The sequence below is a fragment of the Amblyomma mixtum genome, chromosome 7, assembly GCF_055824585.1.
Source record: "Amblyomma mixtum isolate Tamu chromosome 7, ASM5582458v1, whole genome shotgun sequence".
Classification (NCBI taxonomy): domain Eukaryota; kingdom Metazoa; phylum Arthropoda; class Arachnida; order Ixodida; family Ixodidae; genus Amblyomma; species Amblyomma mixtum.
Window position 1 is genome coordinate 146,057,386 of NC_143018.1, and position 27,077 is coordinate 146,084,462.

A 27,077-nucleotide genomic window follows, 5' to 3' on the forward strand; every position below is an offset into this window, starting at 1 on the left:
TAAGGAAGCAATTACTCCCTTAATGCTTACATATCTGAGGGTTTATCTGTTGTCTTCCTTGGCTCTGAAGGGACAAAACGGCACTGCCTTTCACAGTGCTGCTGCAAACAACTTGTGAGATGAAGTGTGGCATGCACCAACTGTACCCCAACAATGTTCCAGCCACAAACACCTGTTGTTTCCACACTGCATTTCACTCGGCTCTTGGCCACACTCAGTTCTGCTGGATAAGACAGTGGTCAATGTGCTTGGAGAAGACTCCAGACGAGATCTTTCCCAAGTCCTTATATACAGTCGCCGACCGATATTTCGGACTCCAATAATGCGGACTTGCGCAATATTTCAGACTTCACTGAGGAACCGTCGCGCACCTCATAGGAACATGTACAGGCGTGAACAAAAGTAAACGGACCACGCTAGTGTCTTCGAATATTTTTCACGCGTCACCTAATTGAAATTTCCAGCAGTGGTACGCGCAAGCTGGTAGAGGAGGTTGGTGGGCTTTCTTGTAGACAAACAACGCTTCTTCATTACCAATGGAGAAGGCGTGATTGCACTTAGAACGCAATAACGTGCTCCGTTTACTTATGGCTGTGCCTGTTCGTTTTCACGACCGATACTTCGGACTTTGTGGAGTTTAAAAGTTTGAATTTTCCGACCAAAATAGATGCCTCCAATATTGTGGAGATAATTTTTCAACTGAAAGTTCGTTATTTCGGCCTAATATAGATGTGAGCGGGCACTGCTGTTGCAGCCAACCCATACCCCGGCACCATGAAAGGCGCCATCTTGGATTTAAACGGAATCTGTGGGCACAATCATACTGGCTTGGATAGGCTTGGCTATTTGTTCTCCATCATTGCCATTCGAGATAATGAAATGCTTTCCACTGCCTACGAGCTGGCCTACAAAGAGAGCATGATCGCACTGAACAGGGGAGAGTTTGTGCAGCGAGTGCATTCATTTACGGCATGACTGCAACCGCGTCACACTGTCTGGTATCATGATGTGATAGGGTGAGGACATGATGAAAGCATGGCTATGACTCAGATTGAGGGTAATATTATCGATTGCAGGCGGAACATGAGGAGCAGCGATTTTCGCAATTTTGAAAGCTGGTTTTTCACAGAAAAGTTATTTTTTTTTAAGTTCATGGATTTTTCGGACTGTTCAATTATTCGGACGATTTTTCGGATCCCGCCGAGTCCGAAAAATCGGTCGGCGACTGTATTTCATAGGTCCACGCAAATCATCTCTTTAGAAACTGAGGCTCGGTGACTGGCAAGAACTGCAGTGTCATGGTCCTGCAAATGCTCCACTACACAGCGTAAAAACTTCCCAAGCTCTCGTCGTAATCCTGGTACCAGAAAGCTCCCACAATGACACTTACCGCCTCTTCTATCTGCTCAGCATGCAAGCATCCCCATAACAGGGCTCCTAATATATATTACTACAGCGTCTGAGTGCACCACCAATGCAACACCACCACAGCATGGCGTTCAATTCGTGACAATCTCCAATAAATACAGCAGCCTCCACCACCTCTGCAGTGCACAGTACGGTCGATGAGTGAAGAAAGTTGGGCGAGTTGGTACGTATTAATTATTCACAAATGCGCACGAAACACGGACAAAAAGGGGAGAATCGACAACACAAGCGCTGACTTCAACTCAAACTCATTACGGGAAGGGAAAAGTATATATACATCTTCGAAAAAGCAAACAAACATAAACGGAACCGTCACAGAAGGCGTGAGCTAATAAGCACGTGTTCAAAAACAAAAAGACACGCTACCAATCAAGATGGGCACCCTTGAGGAAATCTAGTTCATTCTGTGGCACCACTACAGAAGGCCGACTGACACAAGTGTTTCCAGAATTACGCATGTGATAGGATTCCATTATTTCTCTAGCCAATTGGTCTTTATGTCTAAAAAGAATGGCTGAGGCAGAAAATGCCGGGGTGCAACCACAAGAGTGACGGTGCAGTGCGAGGTCCATAGATGACTTTGTTGAGTTGTTATCGCCGGAATTCAACTGTTCCTGAAGCCTTTTATAAAGGCATAGTCCGGTCTGGCCAATATACACGGCACCGCAAGGCAGCAGAAACTTATAAACAACTCCAACACTGCACGAAATGAACTTCGGTCGATGCTTGACCTGACATCCATCCGTTCTACCACGTAGGCTAATGCCAGGTCTCCTTTTTTGTTGTGCACAGATGCCGCAAAAGGTGTTTCGTGCACTGTTGTGAATAATGAATGTACAGTACGGTCCACTGTTAAAGGGAACATGTGATCGCAAAGCGCTGACGCCCAGAACGTACGAGAACTGACGGCACAAGATGCATGCACAGTAAGCATGGTGGCTGGTTTTTCCGCGCATCCACCTGATGCCGCCCATTCTCGGAGCATCTAGGCAACAGGGCTTCGGGAAGCGCGGAGGCCATGCGATTGCATGTTCCCTTTAACAATGGGCCGTACTGTACCATCTATGCAGTGCATGCTACACCATAGCCATGCGTATAGTGCCCACGCCCATCCACAGGCAGGTGGACACTGTTTGCACAAACAACACCACGCACACAGACAGTACAAACACACAAGCCAGTGAGGGGGCCACAGGCAGGCCACTGACCCGAGTGTGTCCCGAGCACCCTGCCCGTCTGCAGGTCGACAAAGCTGCCTTCCCTGGGCTCCACGTACTGCTCCACAAAGGCCCGGAAGTGCCGCTTGCCAATGAAACACAGGCCCATGCTCTGCACCACAGAGACCGCATCAAATGCACAGAAACAACACTCAGTGCTGTCCGGACCTTCACAGATACATGAGCCTGCAGTGCAGTGCTGGAAGGTGGTGATGCACACTTGCAGCACCACACTGTGTGGAACTAGCCAAGGTATGCCAAACACCCTCGCTTCAAAAGGCCTCACTTTGTGCTGTTCAAAGTGCTATGCTCTGTTCCCAAAGTACCAGAGTGAACTGACCGGTATCATGACCGCCATGGTCTGTTTAGCATGTGAGAAAAATCTGCACGCGCAGGAATACAGTAAAATCTCGTCAACTTCAAGTCATTGGGACCGCTAAATGTATTCAAATTAACAGCGTTTTCGAATTAACCAACCATAGCAAAAAAAATGCACTGAGGCAAAAGAATTCGTTGCAAGAATGCGGCATCTATACTGAACAAACTTTGTGACTGCCGTATATTGCTACATAAAAATCGAATGCCCAGTTCATAGACCTTCAAATGCTTCCTCGTAATGAATGAATGCTATATATAGGGGCTGGTTATATTCTGCGCATTTCTCTATCACCTGACTGATTGGGTGATTATGGTCCATTGTCGAGTATCCTTTACGAAAGCCTGCCTGGTCATTTGTCTGATTGAAGTCTAAGGTTGTCCTGACCCTATTAGCGATTACCTTAGTAAATACCTTGTAGGCAACAGACACTAAGCTGATCGGTCTGTAATTCTTCAAGTCCTTGGCGTCTCCTTTCTTATGAATTAAGATAATGTTAGCGTTTTTTTCCAAGCTCTAGGTACGCTCAAGGTCACAAGGCATTGCGTATACAGGGTGGCTAGTTTTTCTTGCACAATCTCTCCTCCATCCTTAAACAAATCTGCTGTTATCTGATCCTCACCAGCTGCTTTCCCTCTCTGCATTTGGAGCGCATATGGAAGGTTATCTCAGATCATGAATGGCACTTTACCAATATCCCTCAAGAGAAAAGTATACAACAGGTGTATATTACCGGTACTCACCGATGGGGCAGAAACGTGGAGGCTAACAAAGAGGATTCAGCTCAAAATTAAGGACAACGCAGCGAGCTATGGAAAGAAAAATGATAGGTCTAACGTTAAGAGATCGGAAGCGGGCGGAGTGGGTGAGAGAACAAACGCGGGTTAATGACATCCTAGTAGAAATCAAGAGGAAGAAATGGGCTTGGGCAGGGCATGCAATGCGAAAGCAAGATAACCGCTGGTCCTTAATGGCCAAGTCACACTGCGGAAACAGTCCGCCAACCCGTCCGACAAAACAGTGTTTTCGTCGGGTTGGCGATCCTGTCACACCGCGTCAACACGAACAGAGGGTAAACATGTCGCTGTCTCCCGCCAGCCTGTGTTGGCGACATGTGCGCCGCTTGTTCACAAACTCTCTGTCACACCGGAAAAACCACCTCAATCGCGTTCCCCGGCGCTTCTCTGCATTCGCTCGCACGCTCTCCTCCGTGCGTGTGCACAACCGCGGAAACTGGAGACACCTTGCGTTGTCGTAGCTACTGGCGGTTTTGCAGAATGTCGGACGAACTGTGATCGTGCGCGGCGGCTGAGGTGCAGCTTTGCTCGATTCTGACTCGGACGACCAGCCGCCACCGCAGAGAAACCGCGCTGGATGATCGACTGGCTGAGAAGGGCGCCTGAGAAAGGCGTTTTCGAAAACTTCATGCAAAAGAATTAAACACGGACTACATGAGTCTACTTTCTGTGCCCTGTGTCTACTTCTACACATTTTGTGTTTTGCGCTGCTGTTCCACAATGCATTATCAACCCGGCCGGTCACTACAAATGACGCCACAATCTCGGCAGATTCATCGAGTTTGTTCCACGCTCTGAGAGTACTAAAAAAAAGATATAATTGTACGTATCATTCTTGCAATCAAATGGGAACCCAGTAAAGTTATTCTGATTGCTATCTCAAAGAAAAAAATGCAGCACTGCTTTCTTCTTCATCTCAAGTTCAAAAATAGCAGGACAGGTAACTGGTAACTCGCGCTCACCTGTGAAATACAGTCCCAACTAGCGATCTCTTGAAACACAGATTCCTTCAGATCACACCGTTGATATTTTGGGTCTGTTACATCCCATGGAAAACGCCTCTCTTCAATCATCGCGATCAGGTCACTTTCCTGGCGGCACGAGTACGACGGCAGCATGTTCACGCGAGCAACTGGCACACTCGTATGCCGGCTCCTGCTCGGGTGGTTCTCGCGCACAAAGCCATCAAGAAACTTCTGGAACTCGCAGCCGAGGCAGTCCCTGGAACAGGACATTCCTTTTGGCTCCCTACAGAACCGCGTTCGTCAGAAGTGTACGCTTGCTCACAAGAATGCGACGGGGATCGAACGTGCTTCTCCACGGCGGCCGCACCTGCCAGCCGACGGTGGCCAGGGCAGCCTTCCTGTCTGTATGCACCCGCCTGCAAGACGCCGTACCGCAGCAGAAGCATTACCACGAAAGGAAGCGCTCTTTTTTGCACTTTGCAAACGAAGTTTCCAAGCACGAAAGGCACAAAAGCGGTGAATCACCGCAAAGTGCTTGGTTTGTTCGTGCGGTGTCGCCATGAAATTCGCCCGGCCGGCGAACAGCGCCAACCGTGTCCACGAACGCTGTTTGTTTGTTGTTCCGGTTCCCGGAAGCTGTCATACCGAGGGAACACCCCAGCAACCTGTCTCGTTTCCCTGCCGTTCGTGCAGTGTGACAAGAAGTTGTGGGACAAGTTGGTTGGGCGACTTGTTGACGGCTCGCTTGCGAACATGTTTGGTTCATGTCGTTGTTGTGTTTCCGCAGTGTGACTCGGGCTTAAGGGTAACGGAGTGGATTCCAAGAGAAGGCAAGCGTAGCAGGGGGCAGCAGAAAGTTAGGTAAGTGGATGAGATTAAGAAATTTGCGGGAATATGGTGGCCACGGCTGGCCAAGGACAGGGTTAGATGGAGAGACATGGGAGAGGCCCTGCAGTGGGCGTAGTCAGGCTGATGATGATGGTAATGATACGTTGACCTGCATGTCCTTCCCCTTCCCTACCATTCCGTGTGCTTCGTCCTGCTGGCGCAGTTTGTTTTGCAGTTTCCCATGGGATAGCATCGCGGCGCTTGTGAACTTAAACTTCATATGCGTAATGATGCAATCACAAGGACAGCAGTCCGAAGCCAGTGGAAATCAGAAGAGAAAAACCTGCGTTCCACCCTGCCTCTACACTCACGTGCAGCCCAACTGGCAAGTGGCATACTGAACTGCAAACGGTCCAGTACTTTCGAACTTCTGTGCAACGCACACCTTGGAGATTACTGGAATCAGAAGTTTGTCCTCGCGCAACCTACCGCTCTTCCGAGGAAACGACTGTAAGCGCGAATGAGCCGGGTAAATGGTGTGCAATTTGCATTTTCTTTAGCGGAACTGATTTGCATAGGAATTAATTACTTTTTTTTGATACAAGGAACTCCATACGTTCTACTGGGAACGGGGCACATACTATGTGGTGCTCATACCTTAGACCTTGAAAATAGGTCGTCTCTGTGTATATGTCGACCCCGAGTTTTAATTAGGACAGTTGTTTCTTGAAGAAAGGTCAACGTAACCATCTAACCATGACACACTATTCAAAGAACCGGCACAGGCGGTCATTGCCACTTGTTCCGGGCATGTGGCAAGAATGGTCACATTGCGGGACGCTTCAGTGCCCCGCTACAGGTGCTGCCTTGACCCTCGCCAGGCTGGAGAAGAGTGGCGAGCAACACTGCCTCCAGTCTGGCCATGCCTTGACGAAGTGCTCAGAGAATACGTTCCTATGAAACATCAACGCCCGCATTGCAGAGAAGCACTACTTCCCACCACTTCAGGCAGGCACTTCGGCTGTCCGCAAGACATACAAGACTGGATTTTGTGCTGAGAATAGTGGCATAGCCAGAACTACTTTTTAGTGGGTGTTATAAATTCGCAGGAAATAAATAAAAATACAGAGAGCCTGCGTCCAAACAATATCTTAGTCATTTGTCTGCTATAATAAAGCCAGAGGTTTAGTTGTTTTGTTCACTATAATATATCTGCATAAAAATACGAGTTCTTGATTCGTAAAGGACATTTATACTCTCGCAAAAAAAAACACTCGTATGGAAAATCACAGCTATTTCCAATATTTTCACATAATATACATCACAAAAGCTTCTTCTCTACAGCAAAGTCGGCAACTGCAAACGAACGGCATTTGTCGGAACTTCTACCCCATGCATGTGAACCTACTCCCAGTTGCAGAGGTTCTTTTAAAAAGAAAGGTACTTATGCTAGCTGTCTACGTCCGAATGCTCACGTACGCTAAGTGCAAGCGTTTTACGGAAATTCTCACTGTTACACTTGCACATTTAGTTAAGCGCACGCAAATGCAGAAGCAGTGACAACCTCTAGGGTGCCTCAACACACGCCAAGGGGAGGTGCGCACATTGAGGCATCCTAATAACTTCAGCTAAGTGGTGCTGTCTGGTTTTTAGAACAGGAACCTTTTCGTCAACAAAATGACACTCTTCTTATTTTCCTTTTTACACTTTCATACATTGATGCGGCTGCAACGCTCAGAAAATTACGGGGGTGTTCTGACACCAAAACCCCCCCCTCCCCTCCTCTCCATCCCATCCCCCCCCCCCCCCCTTCCGGCTACGCCCCCGGTTGAGAGTATGGGGTGTATCACATAACATGCATCGGCCTTACTAATCGGCATCGGTCTGCAGTGCCGCCACGTGGCTCTGAGGGGCCGTCACTTCATCCGATTGTGGCGAAATGGGATCGGACACCCTGGCAGACAACCTCAGACTTCCGAATCAACTGGCCTGGTGCGCGCCGCTACTTCGAATTATCCACTCAAATTTAGATTAGAAATTACCGGACCGCAGAAATTCTTCGGCTCATCCAAGATTTCTAATTATCCCAGTTGGAATTATCGAGGTTTTACTGCACTTGGAAGCCACATCACATGCTGCATAACTTTCAAACACGCCCACCGTGTGCCAAGACGCCAGGAATCATTTATTTTAGGAAGGAAGTATGGCATTGCCGAATAAGAGTGGGGTGGAGCGCATATGGCAGGTTCTCTCAGATCATGAATGGCAGTTTGCCAATATCCCTCAAAACAAAAGCATACAACAGCTGCATCTCACCGGTACTCACCGATGGGGCAGAAACGTGGAGGCTAACAAAGAGGGTTCAGCTCAAGTTAAGGACAACGTAGTGAGCTGTGGAAAGAAAAATGATAGGTGTAACGTTAAGACATCGGAAGAGGGCGGAGTGGGTGAGGGAACAAACGCACATTAATGACATCCTAGTCGAAATGAGGAGGAACAAGTGGGCTTGGGCAGGGCATGTAATGCGAAGGCAAGATAACTGCTGGTCCTCAAGGGTAACGGAGTGGATTCCAAGAGAAGGCAAGCGTAGCAGGGGGCAGCAGAAAGTCAGGTGGGCGGATGAGATTAAGATATGCGGGAATACGGGTGGCTGCAACTGGCGGAGGACAGTGTTAATTGGAGTGACATGGGAGAGGCCTTTGCCCTCCAGTGGGTGTAGTCAGGCTGATGATGATGATGATGATGCACTTGAACAGGCACTAGCTTGCAGCTTTGTGAGACCGGCCCAGCCGATATCGATTACTTTTCCAGATTCACTCAATTCCCTGCGGTCTGAGTCAGAAAATTTTCACTGCACAACAAAATCCACTGTTGCAAAAGCACCTGCCTGTGATTCCGAAAGGTAGCCCAGGAGCACTTGGGAGTTAAAAGACAGCCAACAAGTCACACAAAATGTGGGGGACAATTAAAGGAGTATAGACACTCAACTGTGGTGGCATGTCTTCTTCTGTACAATGACTCGGAAGACACTATACTATGCATTAATCACCATATGGTATTCGCCTACGACCGCTAAATAATTTATAATATAATTTTTCTGTCATGCTGTGTCAGTTTCGGTTTCAACAGCAGAACGGTGGCTGTGACATCATCAAAGAGAGGTTATATGTCATGTGAGGCATAGAAAAACGTCGATATAATGGCTGCTTCGTCGTTTCAGTTCACCACAGTGCTGAAGCCAGCCTCCCTCAGGAGATGGAATGACAACGAATGCAGGAGCAGCGACTACATTGCAGTTTTTTCATGCCCCCCGTGACCTATAACCACACTATGATGTCACAGTCATCGGTCAGCCATTGAAATCGAAACAGCACAAGAAAGAAATTCGGTTACAAATTATTTAGCTCTCAAAGGAGAATACCACGTGGTTATCCATGTATAACAATGCCTTACGCATCATTGCAAACAAGGAAACATGCACCCAAATGTTAGGTGTCTGTACTCCTTACAACTCTGCCTTTAAGGTACGACCCGACAGCATTAATGGGTTTCATCAGCAGCTTCTCTTGCCCACACACACACGGATAGATGCAGTTTACATATATAAAGCTCCACCGTAAGCAAGCTGCATGAATGTGCCTGAGTGGCTTAGCGGTAGTGTGTATGACTTGTAACGCAAGGGTGAGGGTTTCCATTCCCAACTAATTACCCCAATTTTCTTTTCAGCATGACCATTTACTTTATATACTTACATGCCCTAATGACACTAGCATTGTGTTCTGACAGCACTGATAGTGCAATTTTTTGACCGTAGAAATGAATTGTGGACGGCACTCCGTTCTGAGTTGCTCAGGTTTAAAGATTGAGCTAGTTGACTCCAAGCAAGTTTTTCCGCTGACATTCTAATCAACAGTTTTTTAGTGTTTTAAATACTTTTTCACTCTGCAGCACCATGTGTGACGTGATGACTTTCTCGACCAATCCGGCTTTTAAGCACACACCGTGCCAGGTTCTTCACTGAGTGGCACTCATTCATCATCCCCATCAGCCTGACTACGCCCACTGCAGGGCCTCTCCCATGTCTCTCCAATTAACCCTGTCCTTCTTTGCCAGCCGCGGCCACCGTATCCCAGCAAATTTCTTAATCTCATCCGCCCACCCAACTTTCTGCCGTCCCCTGCTGTGCTTGCCTTCTCTTGGAATCCAAGCCAATTTCTTCCTCTTCATTTCAACCAGGATGTCATTAACCCACTTTTGTTCTCTCACCCACTCCGCCCTCTTCCTATCTCTCAACTGAGTCACAAGGCGCTCACATCCAATGCAGCTCTGAGGGGGGGGCCATACCTCCTTCTTGGCCACGATCTTGTGCAGGCCTATGCGGAGTGCCATGTCCTTCACGGCTGCCTTCTCCAGGCCACCCACGGGGAAGAGGCTCCGCTGCAGGGCCCCCTGTTCCACCTGGGCCAGGAAGAAGCTCTGGTCCTTGGCAGCGTCCATCGCATGCATCAGCTGCACGCCTGCGCCACACCCAATGCATATGGCCCCTTTGCACCTGACAGGACTTATCTCGATCGTTCACCACTCACAGTTTCCAAATGCCTTAGTACAACCACAAACACAAAAGTTCTAAGTACTTGCAGCTGGGGGGCTTGTTGGTGCGTATTCGTGAAAGACATGAGAGCGCAAAACGGCAACACAGACGAGTAAGGGAACAGGACGAGCACTGCACTTTCTACAGGATTTAGTCAGGGAAGAACGTTTATATAGCCTCTGCCCTTATCCATGCTCTTGATCGCAGTTGTGGAAGCCTTCTATATCAAGAAGCGAGGTGATAGTTGCATTAGTTGCACGTCAGTTGCTCTTCGCCACAGTGAAATGCTGTTTCTTGATGCGTATCTGTGAGAAATCAATGTTTGTCAACTGCGACTGTTTGTCAACCCGTTTTGTCGTCAATGATTACTACTTTCGACACAGCGTTTCAGCAATGAAGGAATCTCTCGGTTGGGAACTTCTCAGTAACAGGTGCATCCGCAGTAAACTAGAATAGTTCTATCGCATCTATTTCAGCAAAACAGGGATTGACAAAACTCTATGTTCAGCAGCCACATTTTGTATCTGCATGTTGTGATCATACTTTTAAGGTGCATGAAATCAAATGTTGAAGAAACGTTTATCAGAACTCTTTCTTTCCACATGTCATATCAGTCTGGAACAAACTCCCCAAAAAGTCACTGACTGCACATCTGTTGAAGCGTTTCATGCTTTTATTCATGCTCTTATTCATTGAATCACTTAATCTTAACTCTGTACGTATCATTAATGTATGCATGTGTGTGCCTGATTTTGCTGTATTTTATGGCTGTTCCGTGTGTTTGAATGTCTCATCACCTGACTATAGCACTTATAGTGCTTGATTTCGTTTTGTTGTACGCCCCCCCTGCAATAATGCCTTCGGGCGCTGCAGGTATCTGTGAATAAAATAAATAGATTAAGAGCATGGATAAGGGCGAAGGCTATATAAACGTTCTTCCTTGAATAAATCCTGTTGAAAGTGCAGCGCTCGTCCGTGTTGCCATTTTGCGCTCTCATGTCTTTCACGAAAGTTCTGCCGATATTGTATAACCCCGTACACAAAAGTTTGTATATCAACTAATACTGCATAACCAGGAGGCATTCATTCCTGTAACTGAAATCTTGTGTAAATACTCCCCTATACAATGATGATCACGTAATGTTCTGTAACCACTTCCCTATATCAGTAATTCTCACCAACACTGTCTCACAGACGAACTTGCTCAATGTCACTGAAACTTACAGAGCTGGTTTATGTCACTGCTGGGACCAACAAACTCTGTGGCCTTAACTCATTGAAAACAAGCCAACAGCCACTGAAGCCAAGGACGGCATGACAGTGATGAAAGAGGGAAGTTGTGCAATCATGTCCTAGAGAAGATAAATAACAGGAAGTAGAAGAAATGACAACTGCCCGGTGGGATCCAGACCCACAAACTTCACATGCTGCGTGCAGTGCTCTGCCAAGTGAGCTATGGACCAGCTGTCGACCTCTCATACGCCTGAGTGTATCCACATCAGGTGTAGCCTAACCTGGAGAGTGTCTACCAGTGCCAACCCTGGCCATAGCAGCAAATGTGGAACATCCTACAGGTGCCACACAGAATGCGACTGAATGTGGAGGACGGCAGGCATGTGAGAACCTTTTTACGCTACCTATAGCATCGAGAATGCCAGAACTAAGAACCTCGTCATGTTACTGAGCAGGGTACGTCCTAGTGCATTAAGTGGAAGAAGGGCGTACAACAAAATTCTTGTAAATGATATCACGGTAATGAAATCCTCAGGGAATACCTATATTCGTGCGTAGATTCCAAAATGAGACATTTAATTTTATATAAAACAAGTCCTTGCGCACTTACGTAACAAGTTACATAACTTTTTGCCAAGCGCTCTCAAGAAATTCTGCTGCTGGGAACTCACTAAAATGTATGCTATTGGGGTCTCTTGGCATCAAGGTACGCAGTGAGGGCAAAATTATCATCCTGCCTATCATAGAAGAAGAATTATAGAGTTCTGAAGTCACCACTTCGGAGACAGGAAGAAAATTTCTACTCCTGTTTCTGAACTGACAATTTCAAAACACTAACTGAATTTCTATGATAGGTAGGATGATAACTTTACTTTTAATGCATACCTTGATGTCGAGAGAAACCAATGGCATGCATAGCAGCAAGTTCCATGCAGAAAAATTTCTTAAAGACTCTCGGCAATAAATAACGCATCATAATACATATGTGGACCCGTTTTACATAAAACTAAGTCGCATATTTGGAATCAGCATGCAAAATAGATGCTCCCTGAAAATTTAATAATTGTGACTTCACAAGTAAAAGGCCATCTTCCCTCCTTACATTAGGAGACTCATCATCATCATCATCTACGCCTATGCGTGACTACGCCCACTGCAGGGCAAAGGCCTCTCCCATGTCTCTCCAACTGACCCTGCCATTCGCCAGTTGCAGCCACCATATTCCCGCAAATTTCTTAATCTCATCCGCCCACATAACTCTCTGCCGCCCCCTGCTACGCTTGCCTTCTCTTGGAATCCACTCCGTTACCCTTAAGGATCAACGGTTACTTTGCCTTCGCATTACATGCCCTGCCCAAGCCCACTTCTTCCTCTTGATTTCAACTAGGATGTCATTAACTCGCATTTGTTCCCTCACCCACTCTGCCCACTTCCAGTCCCTTAACATTACACCTATCATGTTTCTTTCCATAGCTCGCTGCGTTGTCCTCAACTTAAGCTGAACCCTCTTCGTTAGCCTCCACATTTCTGCCCCACAGGTGAGTACCGGTAAGATACAGCTGTTCTACACTATTCTCGTGAGGGATTTTCAGGAGACTGCCATGAGGCAAAGCGTGGCAGGCGAGCAGCACTCACGGCCACCGGGGAACGGCCGCAGGCGAGCGTAGTGGCCCGTGGCAACGAGGTCGGCGCCCAGCCTCTCGGTGGCGTGCTGGTGGAAGACACCAAACTTGATGGCTCGGTTGCAGAGCACGTCTGGGTTTGGTGTCCAGCCCCTCTGGTACTCCTCCAGCATGGTGCTGCACAGGAGGAGGAACAAACCACTGGAAGCAACTGGACGCCACTTGGAGCAACTGGACCCCAGCTGGTTCCATGTATTTTTTGTTTGTGTGTCTGTGGTGGATTGGGATCTTCAGCTTGCTTGAAGCTAGGACCCGAGGTGTTTGGTGGGCTGATCACACCCTACAAGCCACTCGCATCCATGAAGCGCGGATAAGAACGAAAACTGCCGAGGATGCAACCCTGACAATGAGGCTAAACAATATACTCCACATGTGATCCGTTAAGGGATAATAAGGGAGAATAGGTCGCAGAGAAGAAAAGCTTATATAGGAAATTTACTTTATTACAACTGTATGTAGCAGTAATGCAGTAACACAGCAGTTATAAACAAACTCCTTATGGGAGGCTCTCGTCGCTCTCGAGAGGGGTGTAATATTTGAAAACTGAAATAGCTGGATTTGAAACCTTGATAATGAGACCTATTCTGGACAAAGGGCAGCATAGAAACAAAAAATAAAGATAACAAAGGCTGGTTTGGTTTATAGGGTTTAATTTCTCAAAGCGACTCAGGCAATGAGGGACACCATAGTGAAAGGCTCAGGAAATTTCGACCACCTCGGGTTCTTTAATAAGGGTAAAATTATTGAAACATCAACAGCAGTGCTGACCAATGATCCAAAAGGTTGCTCAAAATCGTCATAAAATTGTAGACTATTGGCACAAAACCATAAAAAAGTTGGGTTTATGGTTTATGGGGCGGTTTAATGTCCCAAACGACTCAGGTTATGAGGGACGCCATGGTGAAGGGTTCCGGAAATTTCAACCACCTGGGGTTCCTTAACGTGCACTGATATCGCACAGTACTCGGGTGTCTAGAATTTCGTATCGACCGAAATTCGACCGCCGCGGCCGGGATCGAAACCGTGTCCTTCGGGTCAGCAGCCGAGCGCCGTAACGACTGAGCACCACGGTGGCTAAACTCCTTGATAAGTGTTTTCTAGTTGGAAAGAGTAAGGACAAGCGCACATGAGAACTCACTGAGGCGGGAAAGATAGCCAGATTAGGGAGTGCTTCTGCAGGGATAGACAAAATTCCGTAGAGATAGACGACATCCGTGGGGATAGATGAAATTCCAATTAGACTGATTAATGAACTTACTCCCAGAACCGAGGAACTGTTGTTAAAAGCATTGGAGACAGTCATAACAAATAAGCAAATTCTGCACAGCAGGCGAGACAGTAAAATGAAGTTTACTTATAAAGAGAAAGGAGACAGGATGCACACAAAATCCTCCAGACTGACTACGATAACGTCTGTTATGTACAGGCTGGCCATGCAGGCGGTGAAATTAAAAATGTAGTCATGGGTATAGAAGGTAATAGGATACTCGGAGAACTTCAGAATGGGTTCAGAATGGGTAGGCGCTTAGATGATAGCCTGTTCATGCTCACCCAATGCATAGAAATAGCTGAGGCAGAAAACAGACCTCTGTTTTCAGCCTTTCTGGACATAAGTGGTGCATACGATAACGTGAACAGGGAACTCCTGTGGAGCATATTGAAAGATTTAGGCATCGGTCATGACGTAACTGATTTCCTACAAGAAATATAGCAACTAAATAAAATTGAAATTACATGGGGAGGAATAAAAACTACGACAACTGCAAATGTTAAGGCAAGGTTGTCCTTTATCACCGCTGCTGTTCATGCTTTACGTGATAAATATGGAAAGAGGGCTGCAAGAAAGTAATCTAGGTTATAATCTGTCGTACAGATTAGGCGGAAATGTAGTTGAGCAAAGGCTCCCAAGTTTAATGTATGGGGAGGATATTGTACTGTTAGCAGATAGCCAGGAAGATTTGCAAGCTCTGGTTAATTGTTGTGGACACAAAAGAGACGTTCTGGGTTTCAGTTTCAGCGCAACTAAGTCAGGTGTGATGATTTTTAACGATACAACTGACCAGGTGCTTACAATACAAGGCCACGAAATACCCAAAGTGGCCGAATACAAATACCTTGGGATATGGCTAAACGAAGGGCAGATATACACGGAAACGCCCGAACAGGCTCTTAGGGCAAAAGGACGAAGAGATGCCGGGATAATGAAACATAGGGCATTTGGGGGTACAACAAATACGAAGTACTGAGAGGTATTTGGAAAGGAATAATGGTGCCGGGACTTACTTTCGGCAATGCGGTTCTGTGCCTAAGGGCAGAAGTTCAGTTGGGATTAGACGTAAATCAGAGAGCTGTTGGAAGGTTACATGGGAAGGGATAAAACACATACATAGTGTAGGTGCCCACGGCAAAACCACAAACGAGGCAGCACAAGGGGATATGGGCTGGGCATCGTTCGAAGCACGGGAAGCTCAGAGTAAAATACTATGTGAAGAACGCCTGAGGAAATTGTATGATAACAGGTGGGCAGCTAAGGTATTTAAATACTTGTACAGAAAGAGCGTTGACTAACAGTGGCGGAAAAGAACTAGAAAACTAACCAGTAAGTATGCTGGACATGAGGACGGAGAAAGAAAGAACATTAAGCGACAGGTTAAAAATGCGGAAGTTAAAAATTGGATTAATTCAATGGAAAAGATGCAGTGTTGAGCTAAATCGATATTGAAAAAGACAGATCAGGAAAGAGTCGTTCTATGATAACTCTTTGATGACCTTTGATAATGATAATCTTTGAAGCTAGATCAGGGTGTGTTAGAACGCGCAGCTACAAAGAGAAATTTAACGAAGATGCTGGCACATGTGCAGTGTGTGGTAGATCTGCAGAAACAACTGAACACTTCATGCTTGAATGTGATGGTATCCATCTGGATGTCAGAGGCTCAAAAGAAAGAGGTGAAGTAAGGTTAGAAGCGTAGAACTGAAAATGTATTTAAAGAAAATGGCGAATTGGTGCATGATATCTTTTGCCATCACCCCATTTCAAACGGGAAGCTGTCCATCCGCCTGTCCGTATATCCGTCCGCCCGCCTGACCCCACAGAGCGCAGAAGCAGTGATGCACCAACACAAACAATATATAATGCACGCATTCTGTAGAATGAACAGTTCGAATAAGCATTTAGAAACATTCACAATAATTGTATCCAGAGCTCAATAAGAAAATATGGCCCACATGGAAGACAGAATGGGTTTCAGTTTCGGCTAATACAAAAGGAATATGAATATATAAAAATGTGAGACCAAATTGGAGACAGGATATACACTACAAAAAAGGCAGACCAAAACAAATGAGGATGTCTTACTCAAAATGAAGTTTACAAATAGCCTACTGTTCGTGGAGAAGTACAAGGCAAAGTGTAACAAGAGGACAAATAAGTTTTGGCTCACTTAAGGGGGGAAGCTGGTCTTAGAAACAAAAAAATTTTGTTAATGAAGTCACAAAAATGGAATCTTGAAGGAACATGTATTTTTGCATGCTGATTCCAAATATGTAAGTTAATTTTATGTAAAACAAGTCCTTGTGGACTTATGTAATATGTCATGTAACTTTTTGCCGAGAGCTTTCAATAATTTTTGCTGCAGAAAACTAGCTAGGATGCATGCCGTTGGCTTGCGTTAACATTAAACTATTAATAAGGGCAAAATTATTATCCTGCCTATCATAGAAGTTGAGTTACAGGGTTTTGAATTTGCCGCTTCCCAAACGGGAAGAAACTGATGATTTCAAAATCCTATAACTCACCTTCTATAATAGGGAGGATGATAATTATATCCTTATTGCATAGCTTGATGTCAAGAGAAACCAATCACCAGCAATCTAGCAAGTTCCCTGCAGTAGAATTTCTTTCAAACTCTCGGCAAAAGTTACCTACGATATTGCATAAGTGCGAAAGGACTTGTTGTACATAAAATTAAATTACATATTTGGAATCAGCACGCAAAACTGCATGTTCCCTGAAGATTTCATAGTTGTGACTTCATTAATAAAAATATATTTCTAAGACCCTCTTTCCCCCTCAAACTAGTGTCAGGAAGGAACTTATTTACACAAACTGCAACGTGAAATTCACTAAGACGAGCACTGCATTTAACACACTAACACTGAACACAGCATCTATCACGGCGCATGTAGTAAAGTGTGCCACAGAGCCATGCACTGATAATAGCATTGCACAAAGGCTTCCCTTCAGATGAAGAGTGGCAATTTGGGCTAGTTGGTTTATCACGAAAAAACAAAGCGCCGCAAACAAAAACGATGACAACAGAGAAAGAAAGACAAAAACATGCTGCTTTGGTTTTCCGAGCTTCCCTTGAAGTTTTCGACACAAACAGCACATTTAACGAAATGCTGTTTCTCAGCGTCACTCCCGACAATCGCCTGCAGGTCGCAGCAAAGAGAACTTTGGATAAGTAGAAATTCTGACAGTGAAAGCGCTCAAAAAGACAAGGATGTCAGAAAAGGAGAGCCATACGTTTTAAAGAAGTGCTCGCAGACGAGGCGTCTAGCTTTCCCTAGAAGCATTTCGAAAATCCTAAAGCGCGACGATTTATGTCTTCTTCCTTGCGATAAGGAAGGTGGTTTTGCTGTGATGCCTTGAAACACGTTTCACGGAAAAGTGTATCGTGCTGTCGAGACGCGTTTGACAGGCAAAAAGGAGTAAATCTTTCAAAACTAACATCAAAACCGAAATGGTTGTGTAAGCGCTTTGTACGTCTCTTCTTTTCTGCCCCGCCGCGGTGGCTCAGTGGTTATGGCACTCGGCTGCTGACCCGAAAGACGCGGGTTCGACCCCGGCCGCGGCGGCTGAATTTCGATGAAGGTGAAATTCCAGAGGCCCGTGTACTGTGCAATGTTAGTGCAGGATAAAGAACCCCAGGGGGTTGAAATTAGCGGAGCCCTTCACTAAGGCATCCCTCATAGCCTGAGTAGCTTTGGGACGTTAAACCCAATAAACCAAACCAATCTTCTTTTCTGCCATCCTTGTCCTTTTGAGCACTTTCACTGGCAGAATGGAAAACCAAGTGGCCCACTCACTTCCATTATAGCTAGAGATGGTGCTCAGTTGCCACCTGAGCTAAACCAGCAACGTTCCCATGCGGTGTCACGTGTCTGCCCACTCATCAACAATTGTTCGCCCACAAAAGCAGTGCTCACCTGAACACATGGTGCCAGTACGGCTTGACAAAGTCAACCGTCCTCAGTGGGATCCCCAGGCGGTCGCAGACGAGCTGGGCGTCACTCTCGTCAGCATCGAGGACACACCGTTCGCCCGCATCTCGGCTGTCCCAGTTGCGCATGAAGACGCCCGTGACATCGTACCCTGCACACAGTTGGCAACATCCGGTTCACCACACAAACACACAAAAGAAAGGAACTACGGAACTACTTTGTAACGTTGTAAATACTTGTGCACTATTAATATCATTGTTATTATTATTTGCTGTGTTGTTAAGCTCGGTATGCTTCTTGTGTTTACTTCATTGATTGAATATATGCCATCTTCAGTTGCCTCTTCGTTCTTACTTTTTTTTTTCTCTGTATAGCTAGGAGTTTCATGACATTTTTATATTACTGCCTCTGTTCGATGCTTTGTGTTTTTGCCATTTATTGTTATAATATAATTTATACTTACTGATGGCTTAAAACTAGTTACCACAGGCTGTGCGCTTTGCCTTGTATTGGTTTCCTGGACCTCGTCAAGCTGCGTTAGCAGCCTTTATCCAGGAAACCATCCAGGAATGTCTGGTGAATAAAGTGAATTGAATTGAAGTGGCCAGTGGCATGGGCCTTTCATCACTTTCCACGAAAAACAAAGCAAAACATAGGCCTGCACGCCTTGTTGTGCCCTTCCTGTTTTCATCTATCTTATTTTATTTTCCAAGCACAAGATTATTAACGTTTTCAACCTGTATGCATACAAACTATTGCGCACCTATAAAATAGAACAAAGAAGATGCATTACAAATACATTTGACTTAGCCCCGATTCAGTTATTACAGTGCACATACCCACGCCGTCGCAAACCACACTGTGTAGTACCTGTAGTGAGAACAAACTATGGACGCCAAATGGTGACATTCCAACTTCCCTCACTCCTGAATAGATTAATTGCTGCAAACATTGACATAGGAAACATTAGCTGCTCTGACCTCCTCGACTACTTTATTTCTGAAGCCACATTTTCTTAGTATTCATACTTCAAACTTGTATTCATGTATTGGTTGCTCTTTATAATCTTTTATAACAGCTTTTTTTTATTATTGTTTTTGTTGTTATTTCTTCAACCCGTATTGATTTTGTACACATGCTGGTGATTTGTCTTGCGTCTTTTTTTTTTTTCTCAGAAGTGCAGTCGCATGCCACTTGCTGTACAGGGGGTGGGACCCTTGTCCAGCGATAACTGCTTTCATTCCCATCCCCTCCAACACTGTATGGTGATGGAAATAAATCATCATTATTATTATTATTGTCCCAAACTCTACTCGTGATGGCCCCTACGCAAGTTTTCAGCTGATGTCGAGTGCAAATTTAGGGCACACATTCTGAATAATGACCTACCAAGGGCAAAAGTGCACTTCCGAAAGCTCCTGCATTTGCTGCAAAGGTAGGCAGAACTTTAAGATATCTCCGCCATGTAAACTTCCAACATCTTAGTTCACCCATTTACATGACTGCAGCAGCAGCACGGCTGAGTGAGAAAAGTGCCACTCTACTTATTTGCATAGTTTCCACCGCAGCCCCGATTGGGGGGTCTTCGAATCAGTGCCGCTTTCGTGGGGAAGGCTGCTAAACTGCATCTATGACCGTCGCCAGCTTCAGGCACCAAAACGGCAACTTTTGAATTGGAAGCAAATTAATTTTATAAGTAAAAAAAAAAGCCCTGTAAAAACGCCCACATCACACACCAGATGATGCCAAGTTCAAGCTTTCAATTATAAAATACACCTCAGATCACACCATGCGGACTCCACAAATCCCAACCATTGGAAAAAAGTCACCACAAATATGGGATGCAATAGCGTTAGATTTCAATTTGTTGCCGCTTCTGTTGCAACTTCTGTTTGCGTCAGTTTCTTTGCAACTCTCAGTCCATCAAAAGCTATATTTGGAATGATAGCTGCAGTAGCAGATACCAACTATGCTGTGAAGGTGCCTACATATGCATACAACATTTTTTTTTTCTGATATTTGATCCTTATGTAGGCTGCTGTCTGGAAATCAGGTTGCTCACTACCTGGCGGGCAGTTTGTGATGACATCACAAGGCCATGTGACCTCTCTCAACCAATCATTAATTTAACTGCTACCTGCCATGGTGGGCAATTTGTGATGACATTACAAGGCCACATGTCCTCTCGACCAATCAGGATGGCCCATCAGGGTAGGCTGTGATGATGTCACAAGGTCAACTTCATGACACCAGATATCGGCGGTGGTTTGGTACGACGACAGTTCAAGGCTACCAGATTTTTTTTTTAAATGTGCACAAATACTGGTATGCATGATGTGAACTACAGCGACAGTTGTAGTCGCACATAAAAAAGACTGTGAATGATTTGGTGCGGTTCAACCAAGTGTGAATTAGGTACACTAACACTTTAGCTTTCACTTTGGTTAACCCTTTCAGGTGCCATTTTTTTGTTTTGACTGAAATCAATTATTTTTTCAAGAAAAGGAATTAGTTAGTTTTCGAACGTGAAAGACCAGCAGGCCAGTTCTTAGAACGATGTGAAGAATTCCGTACAGAGTGTCAGATTTGTTAGAAATAATAACATCGAAATGTTCTCGTGTGTCAGGTAAACACCAGAGGGATTGTGGAATCGCTTTGTGTTTCGAAGATTCACATTACGCTCGAAATTGAACAAAACCAATCGATGTTTTCACTTCCGGCAAAATCTGTCAGCACAAAAACGGCTGACAAAGTGCTACCTAGCTCACTCTTATGTTAAGCATTACTTACTGCATTCACAACATGGCACAAAAAAAAAAAAACAACTTATTTGCAACAGCAAAGGTGCTCAATTTGACTGAAATAATGGAATAACTGTTAAGTGCTCCAGTTTCTCAGAAAAAGCTGTAAGTCTGCCACTAACACAATTGTGCACAAAGCACCTGAAAGGGTTAAGGTTCAAGGCTCGGCTTACAAGGTGAAACAGGGTTCAAACAAAGATCAGCGAAATCGCACTTAAACGCTACCTTAAGGGGACGACACAATGGCGTTAATGGACCAATGGCCATAAACGCAGAATTGGTCATTCTTTACTTTACACTCCCATCACTGGGAGTCCTTGTACCACTCCTGGTGCAGTGGTTAATCGATGCCCTGCTGCCCTCTTCCAGAGCAACCTCAAGGTCTCGCAGAGAGTAACTCAGTAATCATAGCGCGGGAACAACGCAGGACGAAGACGAGATGGGACAAGCGCTAACTTTCAACACAGCGGATTTACTGCAGATCAGGAGCATACATACACTACTAATACAGCAGATAGAAAGAAGCATGAAGAAACAACAACATGCCGTCATGCCATGAAATCGAGCTCCTTCTTGGATACTGCCACAGACGGTCTGCTGACACACTGATCTCCTGCCCGTGCTATCTCACACGCTTCCTTGATGTCTCTAGTCAGTAAAAGAATGGAAAGTTGGGCAAGTTGGTCACATGACCAAAAAGCAGTCACATGACCTGACGTCGCCCACACACGTGGCATGCGCATGGGCGACATCAGGTCATGTGACTGTTTTTTAACTATAAATGTCTGTTTTTTCGGAATAAAAAATAGTGAGTCAGCGCTCGTCCGTGTGGTTTCCTTCATCTTTGTCTTCCGTCCCTTTCGCGCTGTTTTTCCACCCAAAATGAGGATTTCTCCAGTCAGTTCGTTATGGTGCCGATACATGATGACTGCATTGTCAAACAGGGGGTGGCATGGTGGTACTGAATCACATTTTTTGCAATGGGCCGCCAGATGGCCGTCTGTGGCGATGTTACCAACTTTATTGCTGTCCTCTAGGAGGCGCACATTCAAACGCCTGCCCGTTTGCCCTATGTACAGCCGACCACATGAGAGGGGAATTTTGTATACCACCCTCTTCCTGCAATGCACATAGGCATTTCTGTGCTTAATTCTGCACTCAGGTTTCCGTGTTTGGGTAGGGCAGCTCTTTTTGCTCGCACTCAAGAGCTTTTTAGGTGCCATGAATACCACTTTTACTCCAGAACGTTACTGTGTTGCGATGAATTACCAACCTGCCCAGGCCATTTCTGTTCTCGCAGAGAGGCTATGGCCAAACACCAGTGAAATCTGAGTTTGGGAGGCAGATTTAGTACTCGCGTGCTAAAAATCAGCACCTTCTTTGTTTTTGTTTAGTTTCCATGCATACAAACAGGTAGAGTCGTGAGAAATATGAGAGGGAATGAACCTTTTGCACAACATTGCAAGTTTTCTGAGTATTTCTCAACTAAATTTGAGAATGACATTTGGCTACTATACACCAAGAGAAAAACTAGTTAGAAAACAGAAAAAACTGCACTGGTCCCATATAATTATGGGGAATAAACAGATTCACAACAGCGCTATGGAACGAGGACGAGAAGGAACACGAAAACACAGGACGGGCGCTGTGCTTTTGCACTCGTCCTGTGTTTCGTGTTCCTTCTCAACCTCGTTCCGTAGCGCTGTTGTGAATCTGTTTATTACAAAGCATGACCCAACTAGCCCACACCAGAATCCTCTTAGATAATTATGGAGTAGTCAATAAACTAATGCTCAAACTTTGTTCCCTCTTATATTGTTCACAAATGCACACTGGTGACACGTCCTACAAGGCACTGAGGTTCCTTAATTTATTGTACAGCAGGAGCAACTGAGCCTCAAAGTGGACTGTGAAAATTTTACTCTGCTTTGTTGGCACAGAGCAGTAGTGCATTTTAAATAAAAGTTATACTGAAAGCAATAAGTTATATTCCAGTGAAAGTACTAGTAAAAAGTAATTCATGACATTACTACATTACAATGCTCATATTACTGAGTTATCACGCTGGAAAAGACTACATTACAAACTCCCTAAAACTAATTTACAGAAACTTCATTACAGTAATTTAATTGTTGCCACATCTGACAAGCAGATTAATGACATTCTAGTCAAAATCAAGAGAAAGAAATGTGCTTGGGCAGTGCCTGCAATGGGAAGGCAAGATAACCGCTGGTCCTTAATTAAGGGTAACGGAGTGGATTCCAAGAGAAGGCAAGCGTAGCAGGGGGCGGCAGAAGGTTAGGTGGGCGGATGAGATTAAGAAGTCTGCGGGGATATGGTGGCCGCAGCTGGCGAAGGACAGGGTGTATTGGAGAGGCATGGGAGAGGTCTTTGCCCTGCAGTGGGTGTAGTCAGGCTGATGATGATGACAACACTTGACGAGCTGCGTAGTTGGAACTATTCCATGCACCAATGGGAGTAGCAGCAAAGCCAAATCGCATGGTGTGATCACATGGTGCAGTAACACCAATCCGGCCAACTTGCTGACAGTAGGGTAAAAGACGGGTTCACTGTTGAAGGGTGGGTACCAAAGATGCTCTTGTTGAAAAAAATTTGGAAATGAAAAAGCAGGAGGAAGAGCCAGTACTGCCAATAGTGGTGCATTTAGTTAATGGTACAGTGCCCGTGCCGGCTTTCGTTTCTTGTGTCTTGTTTTCGCTGCGCTAAACTTTACGATGAATGTAGACCAACTAGCTCAAAACGGCGTACTGTCGAATGTCGTGCACCCCGAATGCCACACGTGCGTTCTCCTGGCATGAAGTTTCGCATTTTCGAGCTGTCAGTTTCAATCGTAACGAAAGACATGCGCAGGTGTTTCCAGGCTGGTGCGGAGGGCCCTGCTACCGAGGACAGCCGATGCGCTTCCAAAGCAGACCGATTCCGACACGACAGAATCAAAGCACTGTTCACGAGGTGCAAGTGCAGACCAAGACCTACTGAACTACAGACCTGCACATTTGGCACTGCTCCAGCGCGCATGTTCTAGTTCATGCCTTTTGCCGCTAGGAAAAGGCACCTACGGGAAGCGTGGCGCTACATTATACCTGTTGAACAAGATGGCCTCCTCCATCATTTTATTTCAAACAAGGCAGTTTCGTCGTTTGTCCACGTAATCATTAACATCCATTTATCTATGCTAGGCACGGTGGTGCTGACGAAAAGAAAGCGGATAAAAAGAAAGACGTTTTTTATACTCATCCAGAGCGAAAAAAGTCGTTATTGTGGATATTTTTATCGTTGATGTTAAGATAGCAGAAGAAGACGAAACAAATGTATTAAATATCTTGCTCAAATTGGCAAACGATGATGATGATGACAGCAGACGAACAGGTCAACCGAGCGCCCTCAACGGCAAGCTAACGAAAGTTGGCGCACGCTGCTCCATAGGACCCCGCCATATGTGCAGGTCTGTAGTTCAGTAGGTTTTGGTGCAGACCTCAGCTTCCTAGTCTAACGGATTTGAAACTTTCTGATCACCTTTACCAAAAATCGGCGCGTTTATTGGTAAACTCACGGGGCATTGTTCTCAATTCACAATAACAGCAGATAACCGGAGGTGCTATCTAGCTTACAGGATCGTGTATTTCTCAATAGACCTCTCCGGTCCGGTGGGCGAAACATTCGGCCGCGAACAGCGTAGTGCCGCAGGTTGGGAAAAAGATACTGGAAAAAGTGTCAGGGAAACGAACGAAATGGCCGGTTATACACACCAAGCCATGCCTGTTCACTCCGCTTGTTTGAAATTCAAACTCTGGCGCTTGCATGGAGCAAAACACAGTACCATGTCGTGGGCTGCAACCGGTATGCGCCAAACAGCTCACAGGAAGATATGAGAGGCTGCATCCCAACTCCAAATCATATATGTGTTTCAGGCATCTACAGTAATATATTCCTCTTTCTAGCTGGCACAACGTGAAACTGGATATGAAGTGCATACCTTTCTTTTTCAGAAGGTAAGCAGCAACGCTGCTGTCCACGCCACCAGATATGCCGCACACAACTTTCCCGAGTTTCTTGATCACCATGCTGCTTGCATGCACCACTACTGTGCGCACTACAATTCACGCAAAAGCATGATCCAGTGAGGACGTTACTATGCGAATCGCCGAGCTTGAAGCCAGCAGCCGGGTCACACGCGCCGATCGGCGCCGCACATGGACCCAGTGCGCTAAGATGGCGATGTAAACAAACAGGATGTCCATAACGATGCGCTGGCTAACGTGCTCACTTTCGTTTCTTGAATTTGGGCACACGATTTGCGAAAGCGGCGCATGTTGTGTGTGGCTAGAAGCGAACTAAGTCTGTGACGTGAAATAGTACGGACGTAGACAGAGAAGTAGACAGGATGATCGCTAGCATTCAACGTTATTTTATTCAGCTCTGTCTGTTCTTTTGGCGCGTGAAAAATGTGCATGGCCAGGTCGTCCGGTTAAACGAATCCGCGAAAAAGGTTCATGGTTGATGTGTTGAATGGGATATGGGCATTAACCCGGCGAAGACATTTTACATGAACGTTTACAGCGCACTAGTTTTTCCATACGCAGTTGACAACACTGAAATCAAAGGCGAGATCAAACTGCAATATTTTAGTGTCACCATTCCTAAGGGGCAAAATGAGATAACTGTGTGAAGTCGGCCTTGCTTAGGCAAGCCGATCGACCAGAACTGCTCGGGCCGACCGCGCTGAAAGACCCTGGACCGAGGTTGGGGACTGACATCGTCCTTCGAGAGGTCTGCTTAGTCGGCCCGATGCGTTTTGCCGATTTCCCGACGTAGGGCAGAGCGGCAGCCGGCACACAACCAGGATCGAATTTTAATTGGTAAGTAGCTCGAGATCATGTCCCTATATGCCAGTCCAAGTAAAAACCGATCACTTTGAGACCTCTGTCCGACCATCCGCTGTCATAGCCCTTATGATAGCAAGCACCGCTTTGTTTTACTCTCTTATCCTCGAGAGCTTCGCTGGATGCTACATCCGCGACCATATGCAGTGTCCTGCAGCGTGCTCAATATTGAATGAAGTCATTTAATCGCTCTTTAGAGGCTACAAGAGCAACAATGGAAAAGGTAATAGAGAGAAATAAGCCATGAGTGAGCTGCCCGCGAGCCACATGGCCGCTGGTGTCATAGCAACTTTCCCCGTGAAGCTACGCTTCTTGCTTCAGTGCATAAGGCCTGCAAAAAAAAAAAAAAACAGCCATGCCGGGCAAACGTCTCAGTAACCACAAAACGTCTTATTGCATGAAAAATACATCAGTGCACTGTTTTAATTTTTCCAGCTGGTAGTGAACTCATAATGGTAATATATTCCCTTCGCTTCGTTGACTCTGCACACGTTTCAAGCGTGATTTTCACACTCCAAAAATATGAATTCGACCGTATTTGCACAGGGGCACCAAAAGCCAGTCAGAATGAGATGAACCCAAGCAACCACAGATATCCGTCGGACGTACGAGCTAGATCCGAACGTCCTTTGCCGAGATCGGACGTCCATCGGACGCACGAACACAATCCGATTTCGGATATCCGTATTCGTACATCCGCCGGACGTACGGACAGTGTCCACTTTTGTATATCCGCATGAGAGACGAGGTGGACGTCCGAAGGATGTAAGGTCGAGTATTTTCCCAGGCCATGAGTATGGACGTTTTTTATTTCACACAAAATTCGAGTCTTTCGTGTATGTATACTGTTTTATTTGCATCAGTTGGAGGGTTTGACGCGAAGACGTTTGTAAATTGGTACGATTCCACTCCTACCTGCAGTGCAAGAGCCGCCAACGAGCTAAATAGATAATCTAAGAGGAGAAGCAGGTGTTGCAGAATTTTGCAAGAACTCAATGACTAGTTTTATATTTAGAAAACTTCTCCAAA

At 45.7% G+C, this 27,077-nt stretch overlaps 1 protein-coding gene across 2 annotated transcripts in view; it reads right to left on the reverse strand.

The window, feature by feature from the left end:
- LOC149337794 (mitochondrial tRNA-specific 2-thiouridylase 1) overlaps positions 1 to 25,347 on the reverse strand; it is a 53,728-nt gene extending 28,381 nt beyond the window's left edge. The window contains exons 1-5 of one of the 2 annotated variants that reach the window (XM_089553526.1): positions 25,142 to 25,347; positions 18,329 to 18,494; positions 13,071 to 13,234; positions 9,956 to 10,128; positions 2,637 to 2,757 (exon numbers count right to left, since the gene is read on the reverse strand). In XM_089553526.1, the coding sequence (XP_089409652.1) occupies positions 2,637 to 2,757; positions 9,956 to 10,128; positions 13,071 to 13,234; positions 18,329 to 18,494; positions 25,142 to 25,229 (712 nt within the window). In that variant the 5' untranslated portion in view covers positions 25,230 to 25,347. The remainder of the gene's footprint in view (positions 1 to 2,636; positions 2,758 to 9,955; positions 10,129 to 13,070; positions 13,235 to 18,328; positions 18,495 to 25,141) is intronic. The other variant, XM_089553528.1, reaches the window with a different exon arrangement.
- Between the last annotated feature and the right edge of the window lie 1,730 nt (positions 25,348 to 27,077).